The 13,415-nt window shown below is 47.3% G+C and overlaps 1 protein-coding gene across 1 annotated transcript in view; it reads left to right on the plus strand.

Annotated features, from left to right (window-relative positions):
- Positions 1-13,415, plus strand: part of LOC106596204 (glutamate receptor ionotropic, NMDA 2A-like) — a 304,463-nt gene that overhangs the window by 268,744 nt on the left and 22,304 nt on the right. Inside the window, 2 exon segments of the mRNA XM_045719554.1 lie at positions 2,150-2,275; positions 2,549-2,778. Coding sequence (XP_045575510.1) covers positions 2,150-2,275; positions 2,549-2,778 — 356 coding nt within the window.

Below are 13,415 nucleotides of genomic sequence, written 5' to 3' on the forward strand. Positions count from 1 at the left end.
TTACTGATCTATACAGCACCACTAACAGTATAGAGGAAGACAGGACTGATCTATACAGCAGCACTAACAGTATAGAGGAAGACAGGACAAGACAGGACTGATCTATACAGCACCACTAACAGTATAGAGGAAGACAGGACTGATCTATACAGCACCACTAACAGTATGGAGGAAGACAGGACTGATCTATACAGCACCTCTAACAGTATGGAGGAAGACAGGACTGATCTATACAGCACCACTAACAGTATGGAGGAAGACAGGACTGATCTATACAGCACCACTAACAGTATGGAGGAAGACAGGACTGATCTATACAGCACCACTAACAGTATAGAGGAAGACAGGACTGATCTATACAGCACCACTAACAGTATAGAGTAAAACAGGACCGATCTATACAGCACCACTAACAGTATGGAGGAAGACAGGACTGATCTATACAGCACCACTAACAGTATAGAGGAAGACAGGACTGATCTATACAGCACCACTAACAGTATGGAGGAAGACAGGACTGATCTATACAGCACCACTAACAGTATAGAGGAAGACAGGACTGATCTATACAGCACCACTAACAGTATAGAGGAAGACAGGACTGATCTATACAGCACCACTAACAGTATAGAGGAAGACAGGACTGATCTATACAGCACCACTAACAGTATGGAGGAAGACAGGACTGATCTATACAGCACCACTAACAGTATAGAGGAAGACAGGACTGATCTATACAGCACCACTAACAGTATAGAGGAAGACAGGACTGATCTACACAGCACCACTAACAGTATAGAGGAAGACAGGACTGATCTATACAGCACCACTAACAGTATGGAGGAAGACAGGACTGATCTATACAGCACCACTAACAGTATAGAGGAAGACAGGACTGATCTATACAGCACCACTAACAGTATGGAGGAAGACAGGACTGATCTATACAGCACCACTAACAGTATGGAGGAAGACAGGACTGATCTATACAGCACCACTAACAGTATAGAGGAAAACAGGACTGATCTATACAGCACCACTAACAGTATGGAGGAAGACAGGACTGATCTATACAGCACCGCTAACAGTATAGAGGAAGACAGGACTGATCTATACAGCACCACTAACAGTATGGAGGAAGACAGGACTGATCTATACAGCACCACTAACAGTATGGAGGAAGACAGGACTGATCTATACAGCACCTCTAACAGTATGGAGGAAGACAGGACTGATCTATACAGCACCACTAACAGTATAGAGGAAGACAGGACCTGATCTATACTGCACCACTAACAGTATGGAGGAAGACAGGACTGATCTATACAGCACCACTAACAGTATAGAGGAAGACAGGACTGATCTATACAGCACCACTAACAGTATGTGAGGAAGACAGGACTGATCTATACAGCACCACTAACAGTATAGAGGAAGACAGGACTGATCTATACAGCACCACTAACAGTATAGAGGAAGACAGGACTGATCTATACAGCACCACCAACAGTATGGAGGAAGACAGGACTGATCTATACAGCACCTCTAACAGTATGGAGGAAGACAGGACTGATCTATACAGCACCACTAACAGTATAGAGGAAGACAGGACTGATCTATACAGCACCACTAACAGTATGGAGGAAAACAGGACTGATCTATACAGCACCACTAACAGTATGTAGGAAGACAGGACTGATCTATACAGCACCACTAACAGTATGGAGGAAGACAGGACTGATCTAACAGTGTGTGTGTGTGTGTGTGTGTGGTGTGTGTGTGTGTGTGTGTGTGTGTGTGTGTGTGTGTGTGTGTGTGTGTTAGGGTGTGTGTGTGTGTGTGTGTGTGTGTGTGTGTGTGTGTGTGTGTGTGTGTGTGTGTGTGTGTGTGTGTGTGTGTGTGTGTGTGTGTGTGTGTGTGTGTGTGTGTGTGTGTGTGTGTGTGTGTGTGTGTGTGTGTGTGTGTGTGTGTGTGTGTATGTGTGTGTGTGTGTGTGTGTGTGTGTGTGTGTGTGTGTGTGTGTGTGTGTGTGTGTGTGTATGTGTGTGTGTGTGTGTGTGTGTGTGTGTGTGTGTGTGTGTGTGTGTGTGTGTGTGTGTGTGTGTGTGTGTGTGTGTGTTCATGTCTTTTCTCTCTCTGTGTGTTTCAGAGCCGTTCAGTGCGACGGTTTGGATCATGATGTTTGTGATGCTGTTGCTGGTCACAGCGATGGCTGTGTTCATGTTTGAATACATCAGCCCTCTGGGCTTTAACAGGAACCTGGCACAGGGTAGAGGTAGGTACACACACACACACACACACACACACACACACACACACACACACACACACACACACACACACACACACACACACACACACACCTGTTAAGTCCGAACTTACCTCCTCTTTTCTCCCTCCCTCCCTCCTTCCTCTTCCCCTCCCTCCCACCCTCCCTCCCTCCCTCTTCCCCTCTCCACCCACCCACCCACCCACCCACCACCCTCCCTCCCTCCCTCCCTCCCTCCCTCCTCCCCTCCACCCACCCACCCTCCCTCCCTCCCTCCAGACCCCCACGGCCCATCGTTCACTATGGGTAAGGCAGTGTGGCTGCTGTGGGGTCTAGTGTTCAACAACTCTGTTCCTGTCCAGAACCCTAAAGGGACCACCAGTAAGTTCATAGTGTCGGTGTGGGCCTTCTTCGCTGTCATCTTCCTGGCCTCCTACACAGCCAACCTGGCTGCCTTCATGATCCAGGAAGAGTTTGTAGACCAGGTCACCGGACTGTCTGACAACAAGGTAATGTTTTACTGTTTATACTCTCAGCATGTGGTCATGTTATTAAGATTGATAGTTATAATAACATTGATTTTTTTTTTTTTGCAGTCCCAAAGAGAATTTTGCTGGAGAGATTAATCACTTTTTTGGTGAGCTTAAGAACTCGTGTTAGCTCCCTAGAGCTGATGCCCACCCCCACAGGGGGCTTTAGCTCAGAGGGCTAACACTATCTTGAGCTACACCGATTCCCTGGGTTGTCCGTCAATATACATGCCCAGAGTTTAGAGATAGAGATAGAGGCAGGGCCTAGAAATAGGTTTAGTAGATTGTGTTCACCTAGATGTTTACATTTACATTCCAGTCTACGTCTGCATGTTCTATGCTGCCTTCACGTCCTCACGGAACGATCGGAAATGCACATTTCCGAGTCGGAACTACAAGCGGGAAACTAGAGTTACAATCTTGTAACCCCCGGATTCCCCGTCGGAATGTTTTCCGAGAGTCCGAGATTCCTCAGAGCGCGTGAAGCTAGCATAGAGGCTAGGTAATCACAGCATAGTCACCTACTGTACGTCAGCTAAAGTTCGATTGTCCCATAGACTTAAATAGACAGCTCTAGTGTCCCAAAGACTGTTTTTAGGCATTGGGCCCTCTATCTACCTCTATGGACCTACTGTCCCATAAACGTAGATAGACAGCTCTAGTGCCACAAAGCCTTTTTTTTTTTTGCATGGCCCAGAGACATTGAGGACTTTCACCATTTTTTAAAGTAGTCAACTGGGTGGGACTTCCTATGGGTTAAGGAAGTATCATTTACATAATTCCATCCAGGTCATCGGGAAGGATCAGCCAATGAATTACACTCCTTAGTTAACATTCCGTAACTGCAGGTGCCTGTAAATCACCAACCTTGACTCAGGTTCAGTTGATAGTAAATCACCAACATTGACTTATTTCCATGACTCAGGTTCAGTTGATAGTAAATCACCAACATTGACTTGACTCAGGTTCAGTTGATATTAAATCACCAACCTTGACTCACTTGGCAGGAGTTCAGTTTGTTTACTGACATAAGAAAAATAAGAAATTGACTACTTTTAAAATGGAGACCAAACTCAGTGGTCTTGTGTCGGGCCTTGAGATTTAAAGGTTGGGAGTTCGATCCCCGGCCGAGTCATACCAAAGACCAAAGCCAAGGCTCGAGCAAGGCTACTTGCTTAAATTATGAGAAGGCCCTCAATGACGCTGCCCATGCGGTCACAGAAGCCATTACGATACAGATGTAAAGAAAGGCCTTCTATCTACCTCTATGGACGTACTGTCCCATAGACTTTGATAGACAACTCTAGTGCCCCAAAGCCGTTTTAGCCTGGGCCTTCTATCCACCTCTATTTACGTACTGTCCCATAGACTTTGATAGACAGCTCTAGTGCCCCAAAGCCTGTTTTAGCCTGGGCCTTCTATCTACCTCTATGGGCGTACTGTCCCATAGACTTTGATAGACAACTCTAGTGCCCCAAAGCCTGTTTTAGCCTGGGCCTTCTATCCACCTCTATGGACGTACTGTCCCATAGACTTTGATAGACAGCTCTAGTGCCCCAAAGCCTGTTTTAGCCTTGGGCCTTCAATCTACCACTAAAGGCGTACTGTCCCATAGACTTTGATAGACGGCTCTAGTGCCCCAAAGCCTGTTTTAGCATGGGCCTTCTATCTACCTCTATGGACGTACTGTCCCATAGACTTGGATAGATAGCTCTAGTGCCTCAATGCCTATTTTCGCCTGGGCCTTCAATCTACCTCTATGGACGTACTGTCCCATAGACTTGGATAGATAGCTCTAGTGCCCCCAAAGCCATTTTCGCCTGGGCCTTCAATCTACCTCTATGGACGTACTGTCCCATAGACTTGGATAGATAGCTCTAGTGCCCCCAATGCCTATTTTCGCCTGGGCCTTCTATCTACCTCTATGGACCTGTTGTCCTCATCCTGTCTCCATTAACATCTAACGTCTTGTTTCTGTTTGTGTCCTTAAATCATCTACAGGTATGTATTTATCACGATTATCAGGCTATTACAGCGGCCTGGAGTTGTTTCCTGATCGAGGGGGGGAGGGGGAAAACTCCCGGGACGTAATAATAATGATTGTTTACGACCGATGAACACCCACGGCATTGTAACCGTGGGCACGTTGTTGAAGCTCTCGAGGCGTTGTGGACCGTGCTGACCAGTAGAAGTGAAAGGTCCATCTACTGTGCGGCCTGCTCAAGCCCAGGACACACCTACACTACACTGGGATGTAGAGCTGCACTGCAGGGTGGAAATACGGCTGATCCACGGTGCTTAGATCAGAGAGAGAGAGAGGAGAGAGGGAGAGAGGAGAGAGAGAGAAAGAGAGAGGAGAGAGAGAGAGAGAGAGAGAGAGAGAGAGAGAGAGAGAGAGAGAGAGAGAGGGAGAGAGAGGAGAGAGAGAGAGAGAGAGAGAGAGAGAGAGAGAGAGAGAGAGGTTTAGAGAAGGTGGGCAGAGAGCAGGGACAAACACACACACACAGGAACACACAAAAGGAATGCAAACACACACACATACACACACTCTGGAACACACACACAGATACACACACATACACACACACACACAGATACACACACACATAGTGGGCTGAGGAAGTTAAACTCCCCCACAGAACCTTGACATTATAGTTCCAGTGTCTGGTTCTCTAGCAGCGGTATAATCCTATCTACGACACAGCTGATTGGCCAGCGTTACCTACTGTTGATTTGTCAGTGCAACATTTCCTGTGTTTCTCTCTGTTGGACTCAGTGGAGACAAGAAGGTTGATTCACATCTTCCCCATAATAGTTTCTCCATTAGACTAGTCGGTCCATTAAACTAGTAGGTTAGTCGGTCCATTAGACTAGTTGGTCCATTAGACTAGTTGGTCCATTAGACTAGTTGTAGACTAGTTGGTCCATTAGACTAGTTGGTCCATTAAACTAGTAGGTTAGTCGGTCCATTAGACTAGTTGGTCCATTAGACTAGTTGGTCCATTGGACTAGTTGGTCCATTAGACTAGTTGGTCCATTAGACTAGTTGGTCCGTTAGACTAGTTGATCCATTAGACTAGTTGATCCGTTAGACTAGTTGGTCCATTAGACTAGTTGGTCCATTAGACTAGTTGGTCCATTAGACTAGTTGATCCGTTAGACTAGTTGGTCCATTAGACTAGTTGGTCCATTAGACTAGTTGATCCATTAGACTAGTTGGTCCATTAGACTAGTTGTAGACTAGTTGGTCCATTAGACTAGTTGGTCCATTAGACTAGTTGGTCCATTAGACTAGTTGGTCCATTAGACTAGTTGGTCCATTAGACTAGTTGATCCGTTAGACTAGTTGGTCTATTAGACTAGTTGGTCCATTAGACTAGTTGGTCCATTAGACTAGTTGTAGACTAGTTGGTCCATTAGACTAGTTGGTCCATTAGACTAGTTGTAGACTAGTTAGTCCATTAGACTAGTTGTAGACTAGTTGGTCCATTAGACTAGTTGGTCCATTAGACTAGTTGGTCCATTAGACTAGTTGTAGACTAGTTTCTCCATTAGACTAGTTGGTCCATTAGACTAGTTGGTCCATTAGACTAGTTGGTCCATTAGACTAGTTGATCCATTAGACTAGTCAGTCCATTAGACTAGTTGGTCCATTAGACTAGTCGGTCCATTAGACTAGTTGTAGACTAGTTGGTCCATTAGACTAGTTGGTCCATTAGACTAGTTGGTCCATTAGACTAGTCGGTCCATTAGACTAGTTGGTCCATTAGACTAGTTGGTCCATTATACTAGTTGGTCCATTAGACTAGTTGTAGACTAGTTGATCTATTAGACTAGTTGGTCCATTAGACTAGTTGGTCCATTAGACTAGTTGGTCCATTAGACTAGTTGTAGACTAGTTGGTCCATTAGACTAGTTGGTCCATTAGACTAGTTGGTCCATTAGACTAGTTGATCCGTTAGACTAGTTGGTCCATTAGACTAGTTGTAGACTAGTTGGTCCATTAGACTAGTTGTAGACTAGTTGGTCCATTAGACTAGTTGGTCCATTAGACTAGTCGGTCCATTAGACTAGTTGGTCCATTAGACTAGTTGTAGACTAGTTGGTCCATTAGACTAGTTGGTCCATTAGACTAGTTGGTCCATTAGACTAGTCGGTCCATTAGACTAGTTGGTCCATTAGACTAGTTGGTCCATTAGACTAGTTGGTCCATTAGACTAGTTGTAGACTAGTTGGTCCATTAGACTAGTTGGTCCATTAGACTAGTTGTAGACTAGTTGGTCCATTAGACTAGTTGGTCCATTAGACTAGTCGGTCCATTAGACTAGTTGGTCCATTAGACTAGTTGGTCCATTAGACTAGTTGGTCCATTAGACTAGTTGTAGACTAGTTGGTCCATTAGACTAGTTGATCTATTAGACTAGTTGTAGACTAGTTGGTCCATTAGACTAGTCGGTCCATTAGACTAGTCGGTCCATTAGACTAGTTGGTCCATTAGACTAGTTGGTCCATTAGACTAGTTGGTCCATTAGACTAGTCGGTCCATTAGACTTGTTGGTCCATTAGACTAGTCGGTCCATTAGACTAGTCGGTCCATTAGACTAGTCGGTCCATTAGACTAGTTGTAGACTAGTTGGTCCATTAGACTAGTTGGTCCATTAGACTAGTTGGTCCATTAGACTAGTTGGTCCATTAGACTAGTTGGTCCATTAGACTAGTCGGTCCATTAGACTAGTTGGTCCATTAGACTAGTTGGTCCATTAGACTAGTCGGTCCATTAGACTAGTTGGTCCATTAGACTAGTTGGTCCATTAGACTAGTTGTAGACTAGTTGGTCCATTAGACTAGTTGGTCCATTAGACTAGTTGGTCCATTAGACTAGTTGGTCCATTAGACTAGTCGGTCCATTAGACTAGTTTGTCCATTAGACTAGTTGTAGACTAGTTGGTCCATTAGACTAGTTGATCTATTAGACTAGTTGTAGACTAGTTGGTCCATTAGACTAGTCGGTCCATTAGACTAGTTGGTCCATTAGACTAGTTGGTCCATTAGACTAGTTGTAGACTAGTTGGTCCATTAGACTAGTTGGTCCATTAGACTAGTTGGTCCATTAGACTAGTCGGTCCATTAGACTAGTTGGTCCATTAGACTAGTCGGTCCATTAGACTAGTTGGTCCATTAGACTAGTTGTAGACTAGTTGGTCCATTAGACTAGTTGATCTATTAGACTAGTTGGTCCATTAGACTAGTTGGTCCACTAGACTAGTCGGTCCATTAGACTAGTTGGTCCATTAGACTAGTTGGTCCATTAGACTAGTTGGTCCATTAGACTAGTTGGTCCATTAGACTATTCGGTCCATTAGACTAGTCGGTCCATTAGACTAGTTGGTCCATTAGACTAGTCGGTCCATTAGACTAGTCGGTCCATTAGACTAGTTGGTCCATTAGACTAGTCGGTCCATTAGACTAGTTGGTCCATTAGACTATGTTCACAGAAATTCCCAAATGACATTATGATGTAAATAGACAGACACCACTGATTTCCAGGACTTCTCCATGACTTTTAAACACATTTCCAGGACTTCTCCATGACTTTTAAATACATTTCCATGACCAATAATTGGTGGCATGTCTATGTAGCCTACATGCATAAATGCGGTATTGACACTAGAAAGCTACTGGTCTCTGATCCCATATAGACCTACTATCTCCTGACGTTGTGCCCTTGACCAAGGCACTTAATAACCCCCATAAAGTAGAATAACTGCACTGTTACTGTTACTACTGTATAAAACACTTTGTCAAACAATATTCACGTTTCAGGGAAGGTCTGTGCTCAGCAAGTAAGTTATTTGTAATTACAAATTATTACCAGTAATTACACGGCTAGCCTATGGGGCGGCAGGTAGCCTAGTGGTTAGAGTGGAGGGACGGCAGGTAGCCTAGTGGTTAGAGTGGAGGGACGGCAGGTAGCCTAGTGGTTAGAGGGGGGGCAGGTAGCCTAGTGGTTAGAGTGGAGGGACGGCAGGTAGCCTAGTGGTTAGAGTGGAGGGACGGCAGGTAGCCTAGTGGTTAGAGTGGAGGGACGGCAGGTAGCCTAGTGGTTAGAGTGGAGGGGGCAGGTAGCCTAGTGGTTAGAGTAGAGGGACGGCAGGTAGCCTAGTGGTTAGAGAGGGGGGGCAGGTAGCCTAGTGGTTAGAGTAGAGGGGTGGCAGGTAGCCTAGTGGTTAGAGTGGAGGGACGGCAGGTAGCCTAGTGGTTAGAGAGAAGGGACGGCAGGTAGCCTAGTGGTTAGAGTGGAGGGACGGCAGGTAGCCTAGTGGTTAGAGTGGAGGGACGGCAGGTAGCCTAATGGTTAGAGTGGAGGGACGGCAGGTAGCCTAGTGGTTAGAGTAGAGGGACGGCAGGTAGCCTAGTGGTTAGAGAGAGGGGGCAGGTAGCCTAGTGGTTAGAGTGGAGGGACGGCAGGTAGCCTAGTGGTTAGAGAGGAGGGGGCAGGTAGCCTAGTGGTTAGAGTGGAGGGGCGGCAGGTAGCCTAGTGGTTAGAGTGGAGGGGCGGCAGGTAGCCTAGTGGTTAGAGTGGAGGGACGGCAGGTAGCCTAGTGGTTAGAGTGGAGGGACGGCAGGTAGCCTAGTGGTTAGAGTGGAGGGACGGCAGGTAGCCTAGTGGTTAGAGTGGAGGGACGGCAGGTAGCCTAGTGGTTAGAGTGGAGGGACGGCAGGTAGCCTAGTGGTTAGAGTGGAGGGACGGCAGGTACCCTAGTGGTTAGAGTGGAGGGACGGCAGGTAGCCTAGTGGTTAGAGTGGAGGGACGGCAGGTAGCCTAGTGGTTAGAGGGGGGGCAGGTAGCCTAGTGGTTAGAGTGGAGGGACGGCAGGTAGCCTAGTGGTTAGAGTGTAGGGACGGCAGGTAGCCTAGTGGTTAGAGTGGAGGGACGGCAGGTAGCCTAGTGGTTAGAGTGGAGGGAGGCAGGTAGCCTAGTGGTTAGAGTAGAGGGGCGGCAGGTAGCCTAGTGGTTAGAGAGGGGGGGCAGGTAGCCTAGTGGTTAGAGTGGAGGGACGGCAGGTAGCCTAGTGGTTAGAGAGAAGGGACGGCAGGTAGCCTAGTGGTTAGAGTGGAGGGACGGCAGGTAGCCTAGTGGTTAGAGTGGAGGGACGGCAGGTAGCCTAGTGGTTAGAGTGGAGGGACGGCAGGTAGCCTAGTGGTTAGAGTAGAGGGGCGGCAGGTAGCCTAGTGGTTAGAGGTGGAGGGACGGCAGGTAGCCTAGTGGTTAGAGAGGGGGCAGGTAGCCTAGTGGTTAGAGTGGAGGGACGGCAGGTAGCCTAGTGGTTAGAGTGGAGGGGCGGCAGGTAGCCTAGTGGTTAGAGTGGAGGGACGGCAGGTAGCCTAGTGGTTAGAGTGGAGGGACGGCAGGTAGCCTAGTGGTTAGAGTGGAGGGACGGCAGGTAGCCTAGTGGTTAGAGTGGAGGGACGGCAGGTAGCGTAGTGGTTAGAGTGGAGGGACGGCAGGTAGCCTAGTGGTTAGAGTGGAGGGACGGCAGGTACCCTATTGGTTAGAGTGGAGGGCTGGCAGGTAGCCTATTGGTTAGAGTGGAGGGGCGGCAGGTAGCGTAGTGGTTAGAGTGGAGGGACGGCAGGTAGCCTAGTGGTTAGAGTGGAGGGACGGCAGGTAGCCTAGTGGTTAGAGTGGAGGGACGGCAGGTAGCCTAGTGGTTAGAGTGGAGGGACGGCAGGTAGCCTAGTGGTTAGAGTGGAGGGGCGGCAGGTAGCCTAGTGGTTAGAGTGGAGGGACGGCAGGTAGCCTAGTGGTTAGAGTGGAGGGACGGCAGGTAGCCTAGTGGTTAGAGTGGAGGGACGGCAGGTAGGCTAGTTGTTAGAGTGAAGGGGCGGCAGGTAGCCTAGTGGTTAGAGTGGAGGGACGGCAGGTAGCCTAGTGGTTAGAGTGGAGTGACGGCAGGTAGCCTAGTGGTTAGAGTGGAGGGACGGCAGGTAGCCTAGTGGTTAGAGTGGAGGGACGGCAGGTAGGCTATTGGTTAGAGTGGAGGGACGGCAGGTAGCCTAGTGGTTAGAGTGGAGGGACGGCAGGTTGCCTAGTAGTTAGAGTGGAGGGACGGCAGGTAGCCTAGTGGTTAGAGTGGAGGGACGGCAGGTAGCCTAGTGGTTAGAGTGGAGGGGCGGCAGGTAGCCTAGTGGGTAGAGTGGAGGGGCTGCAGGTAGCCTAGTGGTTAGAGTGGAGGGACGGCAGGTAGCCTAGTGGTTAGAGTGGAGGGGCGGCAGGTAGACTAGTGGTTAGAGTGGAGGGACGGCAGGTAGCCTAGTGGTTAGAGCATTGGGCCACTATCCCGAAAGATTGCTGGATCGAATCCCCGAGCTGACAAGGTAAAAATCTGTCGTTCTGCCCCTGAGAAAAGCAGTTAACCCACTGGTTCCCCAGGTGGCTGAAGACGTGGATGTCGATTAAGGCAGCCCCCCCCAAATCTCTGGGATTCAGAAGGGTTGGGGTTAAATGCGGAAGACACAGTTCAGTTGAAGGCATTCAGTCGTAACAAACTGACTAGGTATCCCCCCACTTTCCCCTTACTGTTTAATAGAGGGGAATCTCAGCTTTCCATCGATGTCAGATTTATTTCTCAACAGTGCTGGTGGAAAGGCGACAACTAGTAAAGAACGTTAATGCTTACAGCTAAATAGTTACAGTGAGGGAAAAAAATATTTGATCCCCTGATGATTTTGTACGTTTTTCCCACTGACAAAGAAATGATCAGTCTATAATTTTAATGGTAGATTTATTTGAACAGTGAGAGACAGAATAACAACAACAAAATATCCAGAAAAACGCATGTCAAAAATGTTATAAAATGATTAGCATTTTAATGAGGGAAATAAGTATTTGACCCTCTCTCAATCAGAATGATTTCTGGCTCCCAGGTGTCTTTTATACAGGTAACGATCTGACATTAGGAGCACACTCTTAAAGGGAGTGCTCCTAATCTCAGTTTGTTACCTGTATAAAAGACACCTGTCCACAGAAGCAATCAATCAATCAGATTCCAAACTCTCCACCATGGCCAAGACCAAAGAGCTCTCCAAGGATGTCAGGGACAAGATTGTAGACCTACACAAGGCTGGAATGGGCTACAAGACCATCGCCAAGCAGCTTGGTGAGAAGGTGACAACAGTTGGTGCGATTATTCGCAAATGGAAGAAAGACAAAAGAACTGTCAATCTCCCTCGGCCTGGGGCTCCATGCAAGATCTCACCTCGTGGGGTTGCAATGATCATGAGAACGGTGAGGAATCAGCCCAGAACTACACGGGAGGATCTTTTCAATGATCTCAAGGCAGCTGGGACCCTAGTCACCAAGAAAACAATAGATAACACACTACGCCGTGAAGGACTGAAATCCTGCAGCGCCCGCAAGCTCCCCCTGCTCAAGAATACATATACATGCCCGTCTGAAGTTTGCCAATGAACATCTGAATGATTCAGAGGACAACTGGGTGTAAGTGTTGTGGTCAGATGAGACCATAATGGAGCTCTTCGGCATCAACTAAACTCGCCGTGTTTGGAGGAGGAGGAATGCCGCCTATGACCCCAAGAACACCATCCCCACCGTCAAACATGGAGGTGGAAACATTATGCTTTGGGGGTGTTTTTCTGCTAAGGGGACAGGACAACTTCACCGCATCAAAGGGACGATGGACGGGGCCATGTACCGTCAAATCTTGGGTGAGAACCTTCTTCCCTCAGCCAGGGCATTGAAAATGGGTTGTGGATGGGTATTCCAGAATGACAATGACCCAAAACACATGGCCAAGGCAACAAAGGAGTGGCTCAAGAAGAAGCACATTAAGGTCCTGGAGTGGCCTAGCCAGTCTCCAGACCTTAATCCCATAGAAAATATGTGGAGGGAGCTGAAGGTTTCGAGTTGCCAAACGTCACCCTCGAAACCTTAATGACTTGGAGAAGATCTGCAAAGAGGAGTGGGACAAAATCCCTCCTGAGATGTGTGCAAACCTGGTGGCCAACTACAAGAAACGTCTGACCTCTGTGATTGCCAACAAGGGTTTTGCCACCAAGTACTAAGTCATGTTTTGCAGACGGGGTCAAATACTTATTTCCCTCATTAAAATGAAATCATTTTATAACATTTTTGACACTGGATATTTTTGTTGTTATTCTGTCTCTCACTGTTCAAATAAACCTACAATTAAAATTATAGACTGATAATTTCTTTGTCAGTGGGCAAACGTACAAAATCAGCAGGGGATCAAATACTTTTTTCCCATCACTGTAACTATCGAGATCAGTGGAGGCTGTTGAGGGGAGGACGGGTTCTTAATAATGACTGGAACGGCCGCCAATGGAACGGTATCAAACCACGTGTTTGATGTATTTAACACCATTCCACTGATTTCCGTTCCAGCCATTACCACGAGCCCGTCCTCCCTATTTAAGTTGCCACCAACCACCTGTGAATGAGATACCTAGCTTTACTACAAGCTAGATTTTTAAATGGGTTAAAATAGTTCAGTCTATAAATTATATTCTAGGCTAACAGATGCTGAAATGTCTCTCTCTCTCCTCGGGCAACGGCCCCACTGGCACACACACAG

Source organism: Salmo salar, chromosome ssa06, assembly GCF_905237065.1.
Source record: "Salmo salar chromosome ssa06, Ssal_v3.1, whole genome shotgun sequence".
NCBI lineage: Eukaryota > Metazoa > Chordata > Actinopteri > Salmoniformes > Salmonidae > Salmo > Salmo salar.